We start from the raw sequence: 24539 nt of genomic DNA on the forward strand, positions 1-24539 counted from the left end.
TTTTGAATCAAATAGATCTTTTCGTTAACTCAAATATCACTTGTTATTTCATATCATATGGTGTTGACGTGACATATTAATATATCATGATATATTATGACATGTAAGTTGATATAATATGATGATATGATCACGTAATATTTTCATCATTCAAGTCCGTGCCATTATCAATGACGTATAAATATAAAATGATAAGTGACGTTTTGACTAATGTTAATTAGTCAACTGTTAGTCATAAAGACCTATTTGGTCCAAAACAAAAATGTAAAAACTTGATTGAGTGTAATAAAAGAATAAGAGTTCATTTTGAATTTTTTTTAAAATTGTTTGAGAACTTTTTAAAATATTATGTCGAAAAATTACCAATCATTGAATTTAAAAAGACATAATGTTAAAAATTACCTTTAAACTACTCAAAAAAATTCAAATAAGCCTTTTAACTTTTATTTACATTCAATTAAGCGCATATACTTTTATTTTTAGATAAATAAGTCCTTATAACTAATGATTGATTATTATCATTAATCAAATTATCACTTGTCATTTTATGTTCACATGGCACTGACATGACGTTGATATGAAAAGTAAAAAATATCACATAATTATGTTATCATAATATATTAATATATCATTTCATCATTAATTAAAATATATCAACATATCACACCATCATCAATTACGATACATTAAAATATCACATCAATTTCATATAATATAAAACAATAAATAAAATTTTGACCAAATCAACTATTAGTTATAATAACTTATTTGATTCAAGTTAAAAGTATAAGGATTTAATTAAATATAATAAAAATATAATGATTTATTTAACAAATTTAAAATAATTTAAAAGTTTTTTTAGAATATATATCATTTTAAAATCACTGATTCAATAATTTTTTAAATTTAAATTATTAATAATAATCGATTTAAATAAAAATTTAATAATCTCATTTATATCTAAGATGAGTTGACCTTTTCAGAAAACACTTTGTAGGGTATAGCTATCCTAAACTCGTGCCCTTTCTGATTTGTGAGGCAGGAACCTGTTCGCTTCTTTACCATTCAAAGCTTGAGAGAAATAGCTAACTATTGCTTAGTCTAAATCATAAAACAAGCAAACAAACAGAAAAAAGAAAGCAGAGAAACAGTGTTCTTTTGACTCAGTCTTCTCAGACAAGAAGAAGAAAATTGTAATAAAGAAGGTAATCACAGGTCAATAGCCCCAAAGGTGACATTAGCATTGACATTGACATGGACATTGACAAGGAAGATACCCTTCTCCACATAACTCCGAACTGCATACTTCCATTTCCAAAACTTTCACCAGTTTTCCTTACAAAGAAAAATCCGCCCTCCCCCTCTCTGTTTCTTTGTTCGGGTCCAATGAAGGAAGCTGACAAACAGATTGATACACGGGGAAAAACGAGTTTGGGAGTCATGGGGTCGGTCTTGTCTACCCTCGCCTTTGGTTTTCTTTCTTTGTTTCTCACTCGTGTTTACCCCGTTTAAGACGGATTAAAGATTCAAGGCCGTCTCTGTTTCCTGGTCTTGTTCTCAGTCTTTGATTTCCAATCTTCAGGTTAACTTCCTTCTCTTTTCTTCAACCCTGAATTTTCTTCTTCTTTATGCACATGTATATATAAATCTAGGTTTGTATGTAATTTTTACGTATAAGATGTTTTATCTGTGTATAATTTTGTTTTTCCTTTGATTTCTCTGACACATCTCTGAATTTGGCAACCCCTTCTCTGTTTCTGCCAAAACCCCTTGTTCCTGTTTGACCCCTCTGTTCAGACACTGGAAAATCCTCTGTTTTCAACCGTTCTGTTTTTCCTTTTTCTTTGCTGTACTCTCTAAAGTTTTAAAGAATGAAAAATACTGACAGAAGAAGATTCCCTGAGCTTGTATCAGAACTACAAGCTTTAGTGGAAGAGATAGCCTCACTTGCAAAAGAATCAGGATCTGAAAGAGAACTATTCTCTGAATTCGCACGTCTTCTCAATAAACTTGCTCCAGTTTTGAGTGATATAAGGGATAACAAAGATGTCATGGACACGGTCACTATCCGAAAAGCGATAGAATCGCTCGAGAAAGAGCTTAAACGTGCTAAGACTTTGATCAAAACCCCTGATTCAAAACAACCGAATATATGGATCGAAGACGTGATACAAGATCTGGGGAGATCCATAGGCCTTGTTCTGTTTGCTAGCATTGATCTTCATTTTGATATGAAAGAGAGAATTGGTGCATTGCATAAAGAATTCATGACTGTGAAGTTTGATGCAAGCTTAAGTCCAAGTCCTAGCCCATCTCCAAGTCCAAGCAATGGATCTGCGTATGTTAGTGCCACAGCATCAGAGAAAGAAATCGAGGAAGAAAGGACGGAAATTGAGGAGGAAAGAACAGAAATAGAAGAGGAAAGATCGAATCTTACTATCGATGATGCTGTCCTGCAACTGAAGTATGGTAATGATGATGAATTCAACTTCGCGCTTTTGGGGTTCAGCGAGTCTATTAGGCAAGGATTGATTACAAATGAATGGATAAATGAAGAAGGCATTATCTCCATTCTAGTTAATAGGTTGGGATCATGTAAGCCAATCAACCGTTTGATCATTCTCCAGATACTGAAACAACTTGCTTTAGAAAATGCTGAGAACAAGGTAAATTATACTGATGAAGAATCTTTTCTTTCAATTTCTCATTCTGTTCTCAATGGAAAGTTTTCTTACATTGCACACTATTTAACAGGAGAAGATGGCAGATGCTGCATCTTTATCAGCATTGGTGAAATCTTTGACGCGGGATGTGGAAGAGAGGAGGGAAGCTGTAGGGCTGTTGCTTGATCTGTCAGATCTTCCTGCAGTTTGGAGACGGCTTGGCAGAATTCAGGGATGCATTGTTATGTTGGTTACCATGCTTAATGGGGATGATCCAATTGCTTCGGACAATGCAGGGAAGTTGTTAAATGCATTGTCAAGCAATACACAAAACGCACTGCACATGGCAGAGGCTGGTTACTTCAAGCCCCTAGTGCACTATTTGAAGGAAGGTAACAAATAAATACCCTTTACTTGATAAATTTGAGTTCTTGATTCTAGATTTTTTGCAAATGTAGTATCGAACTAAGAATGTCTATCAAAATGTGCAATTCTATCATGTTTCAACTGAAGGGCTTAAGTTACCTGTTAAAATCATCACTGTGTCTTGCCAGGCTCAGACATGAGTAAGATCCTCATGGCAACTGCAATGTCAAGAATGGAGCTCACTGATCAAAGTAGAGCCTCCCTTGGAGAAGATGGAGCAGTGGAACCTCTCGTTAAGATGTTCAATGCTGGAAAGCTTGAAGCAAAGTTATCATCTTTAAATGCATTGCAAAATCTGTCAAACTTGTCGGAAAATATACAACGATTGATCACTTCAGGCATAGTAGTATCTCTGCTTCAGCTCCTTTTCTCTGTCACATCTGTGCTCATGACTCTTCGGGAGCCTGCTTCAGCAATTCTTGCAAGAATTGCACAGTCGGAATCTATTCTTGTTAATCAAGATGTAGCGCAGCAGATGCTCTCCCTTTTAAATCTCTCAAGTCCAGTAATTCAGTATCACCTCATACAAGCACTCAACAGCATTGCTGGCCATTCTAGTGCATCGAAAGTTAGAACGAAAATGAAGGAAAATGGTGCAATTCAGCTTCTTCTACCCTTTCTGACTGAAAGTAATGCGAAAATCAGGACCGGAGCTTTGAATTTACTTTACACTCTTTCAAAATATTTACCTGAAGAAATGACAGAACAGCTAGGAGAAAGCCACCTAATCATCATTGTGAACATTATCTCATCATCACCGTTGGACAGTGATAAAGCTGCTGCAGTTGGCATAATGAGCAACATACCAATTAGCAATAAGAAAGTGACAGAAGTTCTCAGGAAAGCAAATTTGCTGCCAATTTTGGTTTCCATTATGACTTGCACTCCTTCAACCTTAACATCCACATGGCATTGGTTAGCAGAAGGCGTTGCAGGTATATTAATCCGATTTACAATCCCTTCTGACAAGAGACTACAGCTTCTCGCAGCAGAAAATGAGGTGATTCCTTTGCTTGTGAAGTTGGTTTCCAGTGGATCATTGGCTGCTAAATGCAAAGCTGCTACCTCACTGGCTCAGCTATCACAGAATTCGCTATCCCTACGAAAGTTGAAAAAGTCAAGCTGGTTCTGCGTTCCTCCTTCTACCACTGCATTTTGTGGAGTCCATGATGGCTACTGCTTTGTTAAGAGCACATTTTGTTTGGTCAAGGCAGGTGCTATTCCTCCATTAATCCAAATATTGGAAGGTAAAGATAGGGAAGCAGATGAAGCTGCTCTAAATGCACTTGCAACTCTGTTGCAAGATGAGATTTGTGAAAATGGAAGTAATTACATTGCAGAAAAGGCAGGTATTCAAGCAATCATCAAAATCCTGGAATCAACAACTGTAAAGGCTCAGGAGAAAGCACTATGGATACTGGAAAGGGTTTTCAATGTTGAGGCTCATAGAGTAAAGTATGGGGAATCTGCTCAGGTAGTGCTCATTGATCTAGCTCAGAATGGCGACCCCAGGATAAAATCATCAACTGCAAAATTATTGGCACAGCTTGAACTCTTGCAAGCTCAATCTAGTTACTTTTAAGACAGTACAAATTCCTACTATCTCACCAACTGGTTTTTTGCATGTCAATTTGCTTTTATACTTTTTTACACATTGTTTTCTTGCTTTATATTTTGTATTTCCTATAAGTTTTGTTTGGTTATTTTCAGATGTATCATAAGAAAAAAAAAAAACATTCTTGATGTAAGTAAAATAATAATTATCGGTATTCAAGTATTCGGCTTAATGATAAATACATATATGCATTTTTCTATTCAAAAGTTAATTGGCATAAAATTTAAAAAAGTTTTTAAATTTTTCAAGAAAATTCAAATAAGTGTTTATACTTTTATTATGTTCAATCAAATTTTTATATTTTTATTTTAAACTAAATAAGCTCTTATATTTTTATTTTGAATCAAACAAACTCTTATCATTAATAATTGATTTAGTAAAAATATCATATCATTTTATGATGAGTGACACTAACGTGGCAGGTTAACATATCATAATTGACGATATCACATGTTAATATATAATAATTGATAAAAATGTGATATGTCGATTTGATATGATAACATGATTATGTGGTATTTTTTATTCTCCACATCAATGTCATGTCAGTGTCATGTGAATATAAAATAATAGGTGACATTTTGACTAATGATAATAAGTCAATCATTAAACATAAAAACTTATTTAACTTAAAATAAAAGAACAAGAACTTGATTAAACGTAATAAAAGAATAAAGTTTATTTGAATTCTCTTAAATAGTTTAGGAGTTTATTTGAGTATTATGCCATGTTAATTTAAATTTCCTCTTCTTCAATAATAATAATAATAATAGTAGTAGTAGTAGTAGTAGTAATAGTCATTAAGCATTCAACTTATTTAGTTTTTTATATATATTTGGTTAAATTATATAATTAGTCTCTGTATTTTATAAAAAAAAATGAATCAGTGCCTATATAATAATTTGTATAAATTAAGTCCTTGCATTTCTCTAATTTGCTAATTTTAATCACTAATTCTAACACGTTAAATTTCAACCATTAACTATATTGACGTGACATTTATTGTTGATGTGATATTGACTATGTGATGATGTGGTATTGACTATGCTAATTTAGTAAAAATGTTGACATGGCAGTTGGCATGTGACATATATAAAATTCAACTAGGTAAGCAAAATCAAAATTCACCGTTCAGAAAATGGTATTAACTAAAACGTTGGAAGGAAAAATATATAAAAATTTAGATGCGGGAAATCTCAAACATATACAAAAATATATTTTTCTTTTCAAAAAAAAAATAATTGAAGGGAATTACATGTCTTTTTTCAAATAAAAATAAGAAAAATTACAAAATTTAGATCAAATTGAAAAACAATTGTGTCTATCTAATCAGAGTTTTTGTTTTATTTTATCTAAAGGGGCTTGAAACTGTTTTATCTAAAAGTGTTTGAAAAATGAATTGGGATTGGGATTTTAGAGAAGGAAATAGAAAAAGAAGAGATTTTTTCTATTTTTGTGATATCTTTGTCATAAAGAGATTTGATTTCTCTAGATTACTTCGAAAATCATGAAAGTGAAGTGTTGATTTTATATGTTTTTGATGATAACAAAACATTTCTTATTCATTGGTGTCTAATTATATTATTTAAGTATGCAAAGGAAAACTTAAATTTATTAATATAATTGATATTTGAAAGCAAGTCAAGATACTTATTCAGTTACAAGATGAGTTAATTGGTTAAATAAGCAAAGCAAAACTAGTTTTAATGAAGATAGCTTAGTCTTAACCGATTAACATAGATTCTTAATCAATTAAAGTAATTCTGGACACTACATTAAGAACAGGCAAAAAGGTTTTAATTGATTAACACAAGGTTTAATTAATTAAAAGAGTGCTGGATGCAAAATAGAAAGTTATAAATTAGTTAACCAAAGGGGCTAATTAATTAAAGGCCACACTTGAAGTATCAAAAAGTGTCAAAATTCAAAATGAAGTTGATAAATGGAAGGGTGTCAAATGACGGAATTCAAATTTGAAGATATTTTAATCGGTTAACACTTTTTTCAACCAATTAAAGTTGAAAGAGGAAAGTCTCAATTAGTTAAAAGGACAGACTAACCAGTTAAAGGAAGACTGCTGGTTGGAAGAAGTCTGAAAACAAAATGTTCTTAACTGGTTAAAGCCATCTTTAACTGATTAGCACAGTGAAGCGGATTGTGAGATAGAAAAGCTTTAATTGGTTAAATCTCATTTTTAATCGATTAATGAGAAACTACTAGAAAAGTTGGAAAGAGCCGTTAGAAGACTAAATAATAGCTATTTTTGTTCTAAAATTATTTCTAACGGCTATAAACTATTCTTGAATATTTAAAGAGGTTCAAATAGTCATAAATGAAGAGACAACATTTGGGAATAAGATTAGAGCCAAGAAGTGTTAGAAAGTCTTTTTTTCAAATGTGCTTCACTCTTATCTTTGTAAAAGAGGTTTGAGCTTAACTTTATACATTTTAGATCAATTAAGTAATCAATTATACTTTATTTTTTTTGTATTATTTATTTACTTAGAGTGTGAGAGATACTTTGAAGGGTAGACTAAGTTTGGAAGGCTTAGGGATTTTGTAAGGGTTTGGAGTTTGGGTTAAAAACTCATTTCGTAAAAGCTTGGTAAAATATATTAATTCTACTAGTTTAGTGAAAGTGAGTTGAAAATCCTTGATTGAGACATCAATATAGTAGATGTAGTCAAAGGTACCGAATTACTATAAATATTTGTATTTTGTCTATTTTTCTCTACCTTCTTTTTACTTGGTGCCTTTTAACTTCAACAAGTTTTAAACCTTCAATTTCAAAATTATACAAAAAGTTTTTCAAGCTCAAGAGCTGTCTTCAAAATATTTTTTAACTACCATTCACTCGCTTCTGGTACTTTATTGGAACCAATAAGAAGCACATTTATTATCCTTATAAAAGCCATTCCAACAGGCAAGAAAAATGGAGCAAAGCTTGCAAAGAATTGCTTGAAGGACCCCAAAGGCAATAGAGGGCTTGATAAATCAATCAACCAAATTATCAAGTTGTTTGGCAAAATATCCAAAGTGTGTGCTAGTTTTGCTTGTTGAGCCAGCAATTGATCAATCTATTTGGACCATACCTTCAGCTAAAGATTGGTGGGAGGGTTATGTTTTTTTGAAATTGATGGCACGGTTATGTTAGGTTGAAGCTCAACATGCTCCAAACTTCAAGCCTGTGGGAATGGCACTGATTTCTTGTTGCCAATCAACAGAAGGTGTGAATATGGCTCTTATAGGCACTTGGTTCTGTGTGAAGTGAAGGTCTTTTGCAGCCATGCTAGTTTTTTTGTTGTTACAAGCGTTGAGCTGTCTCTCCTCTTAGTGGGAGGCTTTTGTATATATTCTTGTATTTGCAATGAAATTACTCTACTTAAAAAAAAAAAAACCAGGAGGTGTGAATATGTTTATTAATCTTTGTATCATTTCATCAATCTATTTGTAACATTTATTTTTTTATTTAGAAGTAATTAAAATTTTAATTTCAAAAAAATCTTTGTAACAATTACCACATCATTTTTTTCGCCACGTCAACATGTGCTATGTCAGTATTTTTGTCATATTTGCACATAGTCAATGCCATGTCTGAAAGAAATGTCACATCAGCTTGGTTAAAATGTCACGTTAATATATTTAATAGTGAAAATTTAACGGTGATAAAATTAGAGATTTAAATTAATAAATTAAAAAAGTATAAGGACTCAATTTACATAAATTATTATATAGAAATTAAATTTACATTTTTTATAAAGTATAAGGACTAATTACATAATTTATCTATATATTTTTAAAAAAATTTAAGTAATTATATAATATTTATTAATTAAAAGTGATAAGAATTGAAATAGTTAAAGCAAATACAAAAATCTTTTCATGTAACTAAAAATTTTTATGTAAAAATAAATTATATTCTTAATTTGGAAAGTACATAATGTGAAAGAAAATGGAGCAAGGAGTAGGAAGCTTCGTAACTCCCAAAGGTAGTGTGAAAAGAGACTTTTTCTTTACAGATGGTTGCTGACACGAGCATATGATACGATTGGGTTCTAAGATTCCACAAACCCTTTATACCCTATGTCGGTAATATTATTTATTATTCACAAATTATTGATAAATTATCCACGAAATAAATTTTATATATTTTAAAATTATATATTAAAAAATTATCAATGAAATTTTATCTAATGACTTAGCACAAATTATTGATTTTTCATTAAAATTAAATCATTATTGACGAAAATTTTCGTACGTAATTTTAAAAACTATACTAACAAATATTAATTTTAAAAACAATACAACCTACTCTTAAACCCTAACTATGTAAATACTTTTTTCCACATTGTTTCTCATTTCCTTCTCTCACTAGACTTAGCTGCCTCTCTCTCTGAACCAACCACCAACCTTTGGTCGACTGCCTGTGATGAGGATGAAAACCAGTACCAACTTGAGGATTCATTTCAATTTCTTCGTTTCCTGGGAATCGTGCTTGGACTGTCTGCCAATATGTTGATCTTTATAATTAAGTCATGAGCTATTAAGAAAATTTTCTAGTTAATTACTATGTGGTGGCTAGCCTTACACATAGCCTTGGCAATTCATTTTTTTTCTTCAAATTTAGTGTTTATCTTTCTTTTTTAAGGATAATTTAAATCTATGTTTAAGAATTGATTTCACTACTTAAAAATCATTACAAAAAACTACTTTTAAAGCAGTAGTGGAACAGAACATCACATTGGGACAGAGATCTCCCTCTTATGCATTTTTGTGTATGAAAACTTATTAACAACCTAAAGCGGTTGTATTTGGGATCATACTAGCCAATACTCACTTTATACATCATCTTAGTACATACAAGAAGAGCCCTAACAAGCACGATTTAGAATCATGTCACCACAACTGGGTTTGAGCACCCCTACACAAAGTCGACTCCATTTATAACAGCAAAAAAATAAGAACTACAAGCCCAACTGCTATTGGTAGTGACAAAGATCGTTTACTTTTCTTTTTTAAATATATAATATTTTTACCTTTTAATATTTTATATTTTATATTAGGGTAAAATATCCCTATATGTTCCTAAATTTTGATTATAATTCACTTTTGATTCATTAGTATTAAAAATGAACACTTTCTCAAAATTAAAAATATCGTTAATGGATTTTGTTAAATGACTAAAATGCTCATATCTCTATTATTTTCTTTATTTAACGTGATTTTGACTAAGCTGCCACATATTACATGAAAAACAACCATAACATGTCACACAAAAATGAAAGAATAACCATGAAACTGATGTTTGATGGGTTGACGAGGTCGGAGCACTTCACTATAGGGAGGAGTTCCCGGATGAAGAGAGTTGAGACTGGGATGCGGTGGTGCGTGGGAGATGAGGAGGCGAAGGCTGCGTTACATCCTCTTTCTCTCCCTCCCTCCTGACATCGACGTCGCCTCTAAAGTCTTGACTAATGACATTCGCTTAATGATTTGGTACAAAGTAGTGATTTGATGGGAACAATTTTAACGAATTTTTTTGTCAAATGTCATTATCGATAAAAATTTTCACCGATAATAATATTTTAATATTTTTTTTCTTTCTTGTTGTCAAAACGACATAATTTTGAAAAAGCTATATAACTTAATAATAATAATAATAATAATAATCTTTTCGATTACTTTCAAAAGAAGTAAAGATCAATTGTGGATTTTGGATTAGCTTCGTGACGTTCATCAGTGACTTTACAACAGTTTAAATGTCTTTAACAAAGGTTGGAATGGACAATCTAATGTCAATAAGAAGTTTTCCTCACATGAAAGTATCTTTTCTATTGTGTTTAAAATTAAAATTTTAAGAGGCTAAAGCAATAAAATTTTGTTGTTGTCAATGGAGAGTACTCAAAAGTATTGGATAAGTTATTATATATTAAGTTTTACCCGATGAGTTATTGCCTAAATAGTTAAAATAAATCCAAAGATCAAAATTGGATGAACTTTTTAAAGTTATAAAACTTGAAAGTAAAATTAAACAGCATTTTTGTGGACTCCCTACTAATGCATACACATGTATGAATTTTCAAAAAGTTAAAGGGGTCATTGCCTTTCTTCGTTCTGTGACTGCCTTTGTTGTCTTTTATTGTGTACCTAAAAATTTTTATGTAAAAAGAAATAATATATTCTTAACTTGGACAGTACATACAAGGGATACGAAGCTTCCTAATTCCCAAACATATAGTGTGAAAGAAGCTTTTTCTTTACACGTGGTTGTTGGGAGAGGAGGATAAGATAAGATTGGATTTTCAACATCTTGTTACCAAATGAACCAAAAAAAGCAAGTTATGAAAGTAATGTGCACTTTATCTTGTTGGGAGGTCACATTTCACATGGAATAACTTGGAATGGTTATGTCATCCCTCTCCTTTTCTCTCACTATTTTTATACTTTCATTTGATTCATTTTTAATAAGAAATGACTACGGAATAATTACTATTGATTCTTTCTTGATATTAGTTATTCTGCACAATCTGGAATGAGCTAAAAAATTTTTGGATAAAAATACTTTTAATCATTTTGTGCAATTACTATTTAAAAAGATAAATTTTGAAATGTTAGTGACCAAAATGGATTGAAAAATTTGAAACTTTTGATAGTTAACTGAGATTGAATTTTACTTTATGTTATTATCATTTCACATGCCACACTAACAAAAAAAAAAAAGTTACGCAAAATGTCATGTATGAAATCCGTTAATGACATATGATCAAAAAATGCAGAATTTTATAATGTTGCAGATCGAAAAGAAATTCAAAGATTTTAGAGATTAACCCAAATGTTTTTACCCTTTTTTATGGCATTTACAACTCAAACCATCATGAATTTCGCTTTGCCAAACATTGAATATATACTATATATATATATTTATATATTTATACCAATTCAATGACAGGTAGACAAGAATTTGATAAATTACTCGCAAAACATCATATGATTTTATTAATTATCACTCACATGAAAGACAAGTATATACTTTTTCTTTCTATCGCAAGGATATGAAAAAAAAGTATAATTACAAGGATAGAAAGTACTATAACTATATATAAGACCAGCATATATAATTGAGCCCAAAAAAAAAAAAGAGCACATATATAGTGCAACGAAGGCTCAGGGATGTTTTAAGTTCGAGTCAAAGTACAAAATAACTATTAAACGAACAAGATGAACATTTTAGATGTAATCTCGTACATCTGACTGCTCCTTATTCTACAGATCGAAGCAAGCATCCCACAGCCAGCAGCAGCACAAGGCAAAGAGACTGCATTTCAAGGGAAAATTTTGAAAATTAATGATGAAAAATAGAGAGAAAAGAAAATGAATGATTTTGTAATTTAAAGGTGGTAGAATCAACGACTCACCATCCTTCAAGGAAGCTTCTGTTCTTGCCTGTGCCCTTGTCTCTTGTCACAGGACAACATGCTGCTATTCATGTTAGTAGAATTGTGGATCAGTCTATAAGTTTAAAATCCAGCATTAAAATTAACAAAGAAAGACTATATATGTTGTTCCGAATCATAATATATGAAAAATCTACACAAAATTGAATTCGAATCCGACTAACATAGAAGAAACATGCATTTGAAAACGAAAGAGAAGAATTGATCAATATTTATGTGGCGTTGAGAGATCACCTGGTGATTTGTCGTTACTTATTTGATCTTGGTTTTTGTGATTTGCCATGAGAAAATCTAGGGACTTAGATCAGCTCTGGGTGGAGAAGATGTTATGTACAATTAGTTGTTGATGATTTGTTCTTGCAATCTGATGAACTTCCTGCATCTCATGGCATATTTATGTAAGCCAAGGGAAGCGTATATTTTCATGTTCTAGTTGGGGAATTCTTGAGAATTCTAGCTTTGCTGCTACTTTCCGTGTTTGTAAATGTTATCTTTAGAATCTGATTCTTAATGGACTTTTGGTCAGAGAAGGCACACCATTTTTACTGTACCCAGATGCCACACTAAAGTGCTCAACCATTGTCCATGAAACCAATATGGAGAATCACTTGAAAGACACTACGCCCTTTTTGCTGCTTGGTGGCATAGGATAGGCTTCATCTTTGATACGCTTTAGATTAATGATAATCAATACACCATTATGATTATTCGCATCTATTTTTAAATTCACAAATTCAGCTTTTTGTACAATTTAAAGTTACAATATAAAATAAATAGATGCATATGTTCATCAATGATATCCGAAATCAAAAGAATCGATAATAAAATAAAATAATATAAAAATTAATCATATAGAATATAAAGACGAACTATTAGTTATTTACCTTTTTTTGAATAGATATTTTGATGCTGCATACTTAATTTTATTTTATTATTTAAACTTTAAAAGTTATTGGGTTACCTTATTTCATTAGTCTCCATCTTTCTCATCTGTTACTATTATATTCAGTTACCTAAGTGTGTTTGGATACGATCTATCAAGAAAGATGAACGGAATAATTAAAGTTGATAACACGACAGCAAAACAAGAATATTCTATTTTTTTTTGGGAGAACTTTCAGTTAATGCTTTCCCATTGTTTTGAACTAACATTTCATGAATGTGGATATAATACATGAACGTAGTTTCAATATCAGCAATTGAGGGTGGAAATAAGATAGAAATTGCACCTGTTTTACTAATTTTGACAGCACACGTTCATATTCGGAGAACTGGGTAGCAGATTCAATGTGCTGACACATGCCAACTTTGTTCCTTTTAGTTTTTTATTTTTTATGCATTCCCTCTTTCCCATTTGAATGAATTGTCAAGATGAATCAGATTTGAGGTTGACAACTATTAAAAAAAGAAACCAAAGGTTGTAATGTTTGACTAGTATGTCTAATCTCAGAAGCAGGGCCATCTAAATCAATGGTTGTTGCCAGGGAAGAGAAATCTATGGAAGTCAACATTATTCCATTACGAAATCGAAACCTTAAAAGATATTATTGGGATCTTACTTGACTTCAATATGGGAACTATGCTTTGTCGGATTCTTGTAGGTTCAAGATGAATGTTAAGGATATGAAATCCTAGCCTTGAAGGCTATAGCTTATGTGGATGGTTTGATAGAACGAAAGTGATGAAAATGAAATAATAGTTGAAAAGGTAAGAGAAAGAACTTAATTGAAGGAAAAAGATTGAAGGTTTAGCTAATCTTTGGGCTCTAAACAATTTGGAATTTATCATTTTTTATTTTGAGTACAACATAGGTTTTTTTTTTCGTTTTCCTTTCATAAAAAGAAAAGGGCTAAAAGGCTATTAATTCATCCAGCATATAATATTCCCAAAATAAGGAAATTACTTCCATCTCCTCCAAATGAATTCTAGGTATTAGTTTTTATCCCATCAACTCCAAAACTAAGAAAGACAATATCATTTACTTCTTATTATATAAGGATGGATTTCTACTTGCAAAGTGCATGTTACATGATAGGTGCGTCATTCTCACATATGAAGTTCATATCATGTAATAAATCTTTTATCTTTACAATCGAGTAAGAGTATTGAAGTAGTGATATAAGAAATTCCACATAGGTTAAATTGGAGGAATCATAGGCACATAACATGACTAAGACCTTTTTAGTTATTATTTGTTGATTTTTGATTGGATGCTTATTCTTAAATTTAACATTTTTTACATACATTATGTCTCTTAATTTTTTTTCTTAACATGTGCCTCTCACTTATTTATTGTTGTGGAAATTGCCCAAGAATCAACAAAGATAAAATCCAGAGAAAATAAGCAAACAGAAAAACACAAGAATTTACATGGTTCGGCCTCTTACCTACGTCCACGGAGTGAAACTGTTTTTCTATTATTGAGAATTTAAAATACAATGAATTGACCTTTATGGTTCCCCAAAACAACCCAAGATCCCTTGCACACTCTTCCTCAATAACCTCCCAAGAACATTCACTCAAACCACTCTAGTTCCACCTAGAGCAAAGGATAGAGTTACAAGATGTTCTCTTTCTAGAGCTCTCAAAGCACTACTTGCAATTCTAAAGCCTAGAAATTCACTTTTATAGTATAAAAGTCCAAAGTAGAATGTGATTAGGATTCGATGTGGAATAAGAAGTTTAAAATCATACAACTACTTAATATTGTATACAAACAAAAATCCTAATCAAATAAGATTTAGAATTCTAGTCAACCTAAAACTCAACAAATCTCCACCTTTGACTTGAATTCAAACTCCTTAAACCTCTTCCACTAGTCGCACCTAATTGCAACTTCCTAACTCCACCTACTTTCCAACACCTTGAACAACTCTCCAAGCACAAGACTTTCTAAATCATTGGCCTTTATAATTACCACGACTACACATACCGAATCAAGCATGGTCCAACACTTGATTCCACAAAACGGCCAATGCACCTGTGTAGCCGTCAAGTCAATGGCACTAATTGACTTCGGAAAGGGACCTCGACGACCCTTCCAATTCACTACTGGCAAGATTTTTCGTCCTTTTACCATCGTCTACACCATGGGAACCTTTCATCACCTCCTCGGCAAATGAAATCTCACTTTGGTAGCTACCATCCCCTGTGCACTGTTCCCATCCTTTCGAGGCCTCACATTCTAGACGATACAAGCCATTATGCAAATTCCCCCTCATCAGGACCATGTCGCCTTGTGTGACTTTTACTACTCCATCACAAGCAGAATATCCATACCCTTTGGAGTCTAACAGGCTCAATGATATTAGATTCTTACGCATTTTTGGGACATAGGCTACACCACCCAAAGAGCGCACAACCCCATCAAACATTTTGATTTTCACCACTCCAATACCCATGACCTTCACTATTGACTTATTACCCAAAGTCAAATTCCCAGCCACCCCTTCTTGAAGTAAATCAAAACAATCCTTTTGATAACATATGTGAGTAGCAGAAGTAGAATCTAAATACCAATTAGAATTTGCATCCATATTTTCTGAAATTGTAAGAACATCACAATCATCACCTTCAGCAACGAAAGCACACTCACCTTTGTTCTCGTTACTTTCATCCCCTTTTGTAGGACAATCCCTTTTAATATGCCCATACCCTTTGCATTTAAAGCATTGAACATTGTTGGATCTAGACTTGCCACCCTTAGATCCCTTACCAGTTGACTTCCTACTATTAGCCTCAATTACTAATGCCAAGCCATTTGGATCTCTATCCCCTTCTTTACTTTTCTTTCGGGCTTCACGAGACATTAACGTTGCTTGTGCTTGTTCTAACGTTATTGTATCCATCCCACATATAAGAGATTCCACAAATACCTCATAGGAGTCTGAAAGCGAAGCCAAGAACAATAGTGCCTTTTCCTCTTCCTCCACCTTGACATCAACCTTCTTCAACTGATCAATGATTCCATCGAATTCATTCATATGCTTCATGAGGTCTCCATTCTCCTCCATCTTTAAGCGATACAACTTTCGCCTAAGCTGCAACTTGTTAGAAAGACTTTTCGCCAAGTAAATTTTCTCTAACTTTGCCCATAATCTTAGAGCAGAATCCTCATCAATAACATGATTAAACACATTATCTCCAATGCAAAGTCGAATAGTGCTCACACACCTTTGCTCTAACTCTGCCCATTCAACATCCTTCATGTCATCTGGTTGCTCTTCCTCCTTTCCTAGCAAGGGGCGCATTAAACCTTGCTGCACAAGGAGATCTTTCATCCTTCTCTGCCACTGCGTGAAACTAGTCTTCCCATCAAACTTCTCAATTGAAAAATTCGTAGAACTAATAACTTTCGACATCCTTGTTGAATCTTGAATTTACCGAACCTGAAGCTCTGATACCAGTTTGTTGTGGAAATTGCCCAAGAATCAACAAAGATAAAATCCAGAGAAAATAAGCAAACAGAAAAACACAAGAATTTACGTGGTTCGGTCTCTTGCCTACGTCCACGGAATGAAACTGTTCTTCTATTATTGAGAATTTAAAATACAATAAATTGACCTTTATGGTTCCCCAAAACAACCCAAGATCCCTTGCACACTCTTCCTCAATAACCTCCCAAGAACATTCACTCAAACCACTCTAGCTCCACCTAGAGCAAAGGATAGAGTTACAAGATGTTCTCTTTCTAGAGCTCTCAAAGCACTACTTGCAATTCTAAAGCCTAGAAATTCACTTTTATAGTATAAAAGTCCAAAGTAGAATGTGATTAGGATTCGATGTGGAATAAGAAGTTTAAAATCATACAACTACTTAATATTGTATACAAACAAAAATCCTAATAAAATAAGATTTAGAATTCTAGTCAACCTAAAACTCAACATTTATCATGTTAGCTCCTGGAGCTTATGATTTTTGAAGATCTCTTGCATGTCATTCCTCCAACTCAGAGGCAGTTGAGTCTTCGTCTTTGTCTTGAGCCGGTGACTCACTAAAACTGAAGTGTTTCCTCTCCTACATTCTCTTTCGAGGATTATATATACCAACACTAGTAGAATTAATTCTTGACATTGCGAACTAATATATTTATTGGTATGCACTCATTGAATGTAATTAAGGGAAATTTACCTACTAAGGATGTGGTCCTTGAATTTTGAAGGCCGCCATGCATAATATGAAAAACATGGTACAAACAAAGGCGGCACAGCAGGGATGATATGAAAGGATACTTTCCATTCATAGAAAACCCAACTAGGGTATTGTACAGAGAATGTCAGGCTTATATACAGAGAATTACAGGTGTAAAAAATAAGAAAGAAAGCCTAACTAATTCTATACTTAACTAACACTAACTAACTAACTTAACTAATATTTAAAACAAAGACTTATTAATTGAAACGATGAGTTTCATATACAATATGCCTTTGTCTCCTTGCTTTAGTTAAATGGTGCGTGTGGGGAGAATGGTATTCTTCAATGGCTTCAAGGCTCGACTACCTCCTTTCTCTGTTCTGATATTTTCTTTTTCCTTTGCTCTTTAGCTGTCCAGGCCAATCTTGAAGTTATTTATATACTTCTATTTCTGATACTGCCCCTCAAGATGAACGATGAATGTTATCAACGTTTATCTTGCCTAACAAGCTCTTAAATTGTTTTGGCTGTAAAGCCTTGGTGAAAATATCTGCTAACTGCAGATTTGTTGAAATGTGCAAAGGTTTGATTTCTCCAGCCATTACCTTCTTGCGAATGAAATGGTGATCCACTTCAATATGTTTAGTCCTCTCATGGAAAATCGGATTCCTATTGATGTAAATTGCTGACTAACTGTCTAAATATAACCTTACTACTCCTTGATGCACAATTCTAAAGTCTGATAATAGAGACTTTATCCACACAATCTCACGACAGGTTATTGCCATTTATCGATACTTAGCCTCTGTTGAACTCCTTGCAACAACTACCTATTTCTTTGACTTCCAACTTACTAAAGAATTTCCAATGAAAATGTTGTATCTAATAATTGACCTCCTTGAATCAGGGCATCCTGCCCAATCACTGTCATAGTAATCTTTAATATTCGAGTTTGATTTGGAACTCATTAAAATTCCTTGACCTGGTGATCTCTTCAAATACTTTAGCACTCTATATGCTACCATTTGATGTTTGTGTGAAAACTTCTCCATAAATTGAGAAAGAACCTGAACAACAAAAGAGATATCAGGTCTGCTACATGTTAAGTAGAGCAGTTTACCAATGAGTTGTTTGTAAATTGTTGGTTCTGCTAACTTTTCTTCATCATCAGTTTTATGCAATTTATGATTGTGATCTATAGGGGTGCTGACAAGCTTTGCTCCTAATAAACCATGTTCCTTCAATAGATCCAAGGTATATTTCCTCTAACAGATTGAGATCCCTTCTGGTGATCTTGGAATCTTAAGTTCAAGAAAGAATTTAACAACACCAAGGTCTTTTAACCTGAACTGTGTACTTAAAAATTCTTTAACATCATGTGTTGCTTTGATAGATGTACTCCCAACAATAATGTCATCTATATAAAGTAACAAAGCAATGAATTGTCCATCTACTATCTTCATAGCAAATAGTGAGTAATTTGAACTTGACTATTTGAAACCATAATGCAAGATTGATGTTGTCAATTTAGGATTCCATTGCCTTGAGGCCTATTTGAGTCCATAAACTGCCTTGTTGAGTTTGCATTCCAGTTCTGTACTGTAGGATTCTCCACTTTAATGTCATAACCTTCAAGTATTTGCATGTAGACATCCTTTTCCAAGTCTCCATTTAGAAAGGCATTATTCACATCTAATTGTGATAATGTCCAATTATGTGCAGTAGCCAACGCAAGGAATACTCATACTGTGGTCTGTTTTGCTCCGGGCTAAAAGTCTCCTAATAGTCAAAGCTTGCTATTTGGTTGTAACCCTTGGCTACAAGTTTGACCTTATATCTTTCAACCTAACCATTAGCATTAAGCTTAGTTTTGTAAACCCACCTACATCCTATAATCTGAGCATTGGAAGGCTTATGCACTATTTTCCATGTGTCATTATCCTCCATAGCTTTTAGCTCCTGTCTCATAGCTTCTCTCCAATGTAAATGACTAATGGCTTCATGATAAGATCTTGGTTCATGTAATTGTGACAATGTAACAATGAAAGCTTTTATGTGCAGGTGACAAGTGTTTGCAGGATATGGACTTTGAGATGGGATAAGCTGTAACACTACTTGATATATAAGGTAAATCAGTATAGTATGCTTTTTGATATTTAGGAGGATGTTTTGATCTTGAACTTTTTCTGATTGGTAAATTGTCTGATGAATCATTGTTGTTTTGGTTAGTAGTTTCATCAGACACATTTTGCATACTGTCAGTTGCAGTAGGCATGCTGACTATGATAGGTGAATGAATTGCAAAATCATGAGAATTTGGTGTCATTGATGTTTATGAGGGTGAAATAGGTTCAAATGAAGTTGGGTCAATTAATGGTTGGTCTTGTGAAGAAAAATTTGGATGACAAATGTCTAAATTGTCTAGATAATCAATATGCACACCAGGTGTTTGATATAATGAAAAAAAAAAACTGTGAATCATGTTGTTTTGAGTGAAATGGAAACACATGCTCATGAAAAACAACATTTCTAGATATGAGGACCTTGTTTGCTTCCAAATCATATACCCTATACCCTTTAATGTTGTTTGGATATCTTAAGAAAATGCATTTACTTACCAGTTTTTCCAATTTCTTCCTATTTTGTGACAATGTGGATGCAAAACACAATGAACCAAAGACTTTAAAATAATCATATGAAGGTAGTTTATTGTATAACAATTCAAAAGGTGATTTGTTTTTAAGAATTCTTGATGGCATCCTATTGATGATATGCATTGCTGTTAATACAACATCCCCCCAAAATTCAATAGAAACCTTAGATTGGTGCATAAGTGCTCTTGCCACAACCAGTATATGTTTTTGTTTTCTTTCAACAACTCCATTCTGCTATGGAGTTTCTACACGAGATAGTTGATGGACAATCCTAGTATTTGGATAAAAATCACTAAGTCTGAACTCTTCTCCATTATTAAACCTTAAGCTTTTAATTGTTAAATTAAACTATCTTTGAACAAATTTCTCAAAAAAAGGAACCACTGTTGAAACATCTGATTTACTTCTTAACAGAAAGATCCAAGTGAAACGACTATAGTTATCCACTATAAAGAGAAAAATCTTTGGTCTACCATTGTTGGTGTCTCATATGGCCCCCAAATGTCAAAATGCATTAATTCAAAAACTCTTTCAATATTTTGCACACGTACTGGAAATGAAAGTCTTTTCTGCTTAGCTAAGGGACAAATTTCACAAACTAAATTCTCAATGCATTTAACATTTGGAAAATTTTGATTTATTACATTGATTCTTTCTACAGGAACATGGCCTAACCTAAAGTGTCAAAGATCAAAAGAGTTATGTCCTGTTTCACAAGAACTGACAGATAAAACCTTTGGAAATTTTACAAGTTTTTCCAAACATAAATTTGAAAAATCTTACTCATCTTGACTATCTTGCATCAGGTAAAGTCTTGAGACAGCTTTAGCTACCCCAATCACAGTCCATGAATGAGTGTCCTGAACAACATAGCATTTTTCAATAAAAACACACATTTTTTCTTATCTTTGGTTACCTGTCCTATTAACAACAAATTGAATTTAAAGCTGGGGATACATAAGACATCATGTAGTATCATTTTTTGACGCGACTTGATTGTTCTTATTTATGAAACTGGAACTTTCTTGTTGTTTGGTTAGTGAACAAAGCAGTTTCTTACTGGTTTAGCATATATGAAACATTTCAAAGAATAAGCTGTATGATCTGTAGCCCCTAAGTTCACTATCCAGTGATGTTGTTTAATCATGTCAGTGCTTACATAATTGAATCTAGAAGGCATGTTATTAACAGTGTTAAAAAAGGAATGGCCTGAGACAATACGTGCAAATGCTGAGTTAACAAGTGAATGTTTGGTTGGTTGTGTGTTCATTGGGACATTTTTACCAAATTTTCCATTTGCCTCATTTACATTAAAGAACTCCATGAGCCTATTCACCTGTTGCTGTATGATAGATAATTAAGACATAGAACCAGTTCCTAAGTCCTATTCTTGCTCAACATGTGTTTCATCCCTTGCACCAGTTTCATAGCACCCTAATACATTGTTAGTTTCCACTTTCCCCTTTATGCCTCTGTTCTTCCCTTTTGTGAACTTGAAATCTTCTAGGAAACCAATGATTCTAAAACATTTATCCTTGGTATGTCCATTTTTCCCACAATGATTGCAAACAACTTATTTTCTCCATTTCTTCTTGTTGTCTGCATTCACCATAATAGTAGAAGACTTAATGATAGGTTGTCCTTACAACATCATGTTTCTTTGAGTCTCTTCTTTTAAAACCAAACTATAGACTTGATCCAATGTAGGAATTAGGTCCATGAGGATTATTTGAGATGTGATAGTTGAAAAAGACTCATTTAAACCATTCAAAAACCTAAATACCATGTCTTTTTGGTTCTGATATGTATACTTTCTAAAGCAGTTAGGATTACATTTCCCACATTGGCAGTGAGGGAATGGTCTGTAACTTCTCATTTCTTCCTAAATAACTTTTAATTCAATAAAATAAACATCTACAGTTCTAGTTCCTTGTGTCACATTTCTAAGGGTATATTGAAGATTACAAATCCTAGTATCATCTGGCTGAGTAAAGTTTTCCTTAAGTGTTTTCCATATCTCAGCACCAAACTCAATACAAAATATGGTTGAAACAACTAGTTGTGTGATCGAATCTAATAGCCACGCCACAATCAAATTATTGCAACAGGTCCAAAAAAGAAAAAAAGGGTCTGAGACATCAAGTCTGGGGATTGTTCCATTTATAAATCCTATTTTGTTCCTGATGGAAAGAGCTAATAGAAAGGATATGCTCCAAGCAACGTAGTTGCTAGTTGTCAATTTGGGGTTAATAACTACTGATCCTGGATTATCAGTGTGGTGCAAATAGTAAGGTGATTAGGGGTCAGAAATAGGTGGAATCTGAGTGATTTGAGTAAAGGTTTGAGAAGGTGAGGTTTAAGCTGGTGTTGATGCAGTTGAATCAGCCATTTTTATATGAGTAATGACTAGTTAGATATGACTGAAAGATTTAAAGAAACTAGATCAGATAATCTTTAGAAAAGAGGTGATTCACTTACTGAGGAAACGATTGAAGGAACGATCTGTATTCTTCAGTGACAGATGTTTGTGATATTTGCTAAGGTAGAGAATCGGTCAGTTCTGATACCATGAAAAACATGGTACAAACAAAGGTGGCATAGTAGAGATGATATGAAAGGATACTTTCCATTCATAGAAAACCCAACTACGGTATTGAATAGAGAATGTCAAGCTTATATACAGAGAATTATAGGTGTACAAATAAGAAAGAAAGCCTAACTAATGCTGTACATAACTAACACTAACTAACTAACTTAACTAAAATTTAAAACAAAGACTTATTAATTGAAACGGTGAGTTTCATACACAATATGCCTTTGTCTCCTTGCTTTAGTTAAACGGTGCGTATGGGGAGAATGGTATTCTTCTATGGCTTCAAGGATCGACAACCTCCTTTCTCTGTTCTAATATTTTCTTTTTTCTTTGCTCTTCAGCTATCCAAGTCAATATTGAAGTTATTTATATACTTCCATTTCGGATATAATATCTTGATCAAACTGGAGATTTTATTAATCCAAACAAACAGCAGACTATAGAGGGCTCTAAGCACAAAAGAGCTTCACACTTTAGAACCAGGAGCAGTATAGCCATTCACAACAGACAAACCTCATGGCTTAAAACCAACCTCCACAAACAAGAAGCATAGCAACCCAAGAGAAAACTGGACAGCAGGGTTAGGCAGATCCATCCCAACCATCAGAAAAAGAGTATAGCTCCTTCATACACAACAAGTGGCAACCACACGAATGAATAAACATCAAGTCGGTTCAATTGGGGTACACCTGCTTCTGGAAGACAGAGAGCAAGGGTGGACAGACAAACCCGGAAACCAGACCAGCAAGAACAAACAACGGAATAGAGCAATAAATATGAAGATAACCTCAACGCCAAAGATAGCAGCAATAGCACCGCAAAGAAAGCAGAGAATATCAGCGGGATAGAAAGCGACAGCCACCACGCAACAACAGCTAATAATTGAAGGCAGGGGAGAAGCAGCTACCACCACGAAGAAGACATAGACTCCTTGTGAACACCATGTCGTTTTAAGTCATCCAAAAAGGAATTCCCCTCCTTTAAGCTATGCTAGAATGTGACATCACCAAGCTGTAAAACCAAAGAATCAATCTCCTTCTGGTATGATTGGTGGATAGAGGACTCTTCACTTAAAAATTGTTACTCACGCATTTTCACTCTTGCTGAAAACAAATCTGGCACAATTAGTGAATTTGGGGCTTGGTACAATAATGAATGGGTTTGGAATATTCAACTAAGAAAAAGAATATTTGGTTGGGGAAGAGTCAATGGGCAAATTTTAATAGGAAAATTAATGAGGTTGTTCTTGTTAGAAATTTGAAGGATAAAATTATTTGGAAGGGATCTCCCAATGGCATTTATTCTTCTAAGAGTTATTGTAGAAGCGTCTCTCCTGGGAATCTGAATGATAAACTGACTTGGAAAGCTGTATGGGAGGGCCTTGCTCTGCCTAACTGTGTTTGGATACGATCTATCAAGAAAGATGAAAGGAATAATTAAAGTTGACAACAAGACAGCAAAACAAGAATATTCCATTTCTTTTTGGAGAACTTTCAGTTAATGCTTTCCCATTGTTTTGAGCTAACCTTTCATGAATGTGGAAATAATATATGCACGTAGTTTCAATATCAGCAATTGATGGTGGAAACAAGTTAGAAATTGCACCTGTTTTATCATAATTTTGACAGCAAAATTTCATATTCGGAGAACTTGGTAGCAGATTCAATGTGCTGATAGATGCCAACTTTGTTCCTTTTATTTTTTTAGTTTTTATGCATTCCCTCTTTCCCATCAAGATGAATCAGAGTTGAGGTTGACAACTATCAGAACAGAAGAAAAAGAAAAAAGAAGAAGCAAAGGTTGTAATGTTTGACTTGTATGTCTAATCTCAGAAGCAGGGCCATTTAAATCAATGGTTGCTGCCAGGGAAGAGAAATCTATGGAAGTCAACATTATTCCATTACGAAATCGAAACCTTAAAAGACAGTATTGGGATCTTACTCGACTTCAAAATGGGAACTATGCTTTGTCGGATTCTTGTAGGTTCAAGATGAATGTTAA

At 33.2% G+C, this 24539-nt stretch overlaps 1 protein-coding gene and 2 long non-coding RNA genes across 5 annotated transcripts; 2 read left to right on the forward strand and 1 right to left on the reverse strand.

Annotated features, from left to right (window-relative positions):
* Nucleotides 1-1309: 1309 nt before the first annotated feature.
* LOC18587368 (U-box domain-containing protein 44-like) lies at nt 1310-4863 on the forward strand. Of its 3 annotated transcripts, none has more exons than XM_018129600.2 (4): nt 1310-1582; nt 1798-2666; nt 2755-3055; nt 3218-4863. In XM_018129600.2, the coding sequence occupies exons 2-4, from the start codon at nt 1872-1874 to the stop codon at nt 4669-4671; spliced, it is 2550 nt and encodes an 849-aa protein (XP_017985089.2). In that variant the 5' UTR covers nt 1310-1582; nt 1798-1871; the 3' UTR covers nt 4672-4863. The 3 variants fall into 3 exon arrangements, with proteins under 3 accessions (XP_017985089.2, XP_017985090.2, XP_088658675.1); XM_018129601.2 differs by having other exon boundaries at nt 1889-2666; XM_088802549.1 differs by having other exon boundaries at nt 1915-2666.
* A 6810-nt stretch (nt 4864-11673) lies between these two features.
* Nucleotides 11674-12606, reverse strand: LOC18587369 (uncharacterized). The gene is made up of 3 exons (XR_001929706.2): nt 12393-12606; nt 12120-12180; nt 11674-12019 (listed from the first exon to the last, which is right to left on the reverse strand). It is a non-coding gene; the product is annotated as an uncharacterized LOC18587369 (long non-coding RNA).
* A 6351-nt stretch (nt 12607-18957) lies between these two features.
* LOC108663570 (uncharacterized) lies at nt 18958-24193 on the forward strand. Its single transcript, XR_001929677.2, has 3 exons — nt 18958-19273; nt 19353-19418; nt 22880-24193. It is a non-coding gene; the product is annotated as an uncharacterized LOC108663570 (long non-coding RNA).
* Nucleotides 24194-24539: the final 346 nt, after the last annotated feature.

This window comes from Theobroma cacao, chromosome 10 (genome assembly GCF_053813885.1).
Source record: "Theobroma cacao isolate CCN51 chromosome 10, ASM5381388v1, whole genome shotgun sequence".
Classification (NCBI taxonomy): Eukaryota; Viridiplantae; Streptophyta; class Magnoliopsida; order Malvales; family Malvaceae; genus Theobroma; species Theobroma cacao.

Excerpts from the sequence above, each read along its gene's own strand:
- LOC18587368 (XM_018129600.2), top strand. The coding sequence starts at position 1,872 with ATGAAAAATACTGACAGAAGAAGATTCCCTGAGCTTGTATCAGAACTA. Across the intron at positions 2,667-2,754 it reads TAGAAAATGCTGAGAACAAG|GAGAAGATGGCAGATGCTGC; the intron begins GTAAATTATACT and ends ACTATTTAACAG. Across the intron at positions 3,056-3,217 it reads AGTGCACTATTTGAAGGAAG|GCTCAGACATGAGTAAGATC; the intron begins GTAACAAATAAA and ends GTGTCTTGCCAG.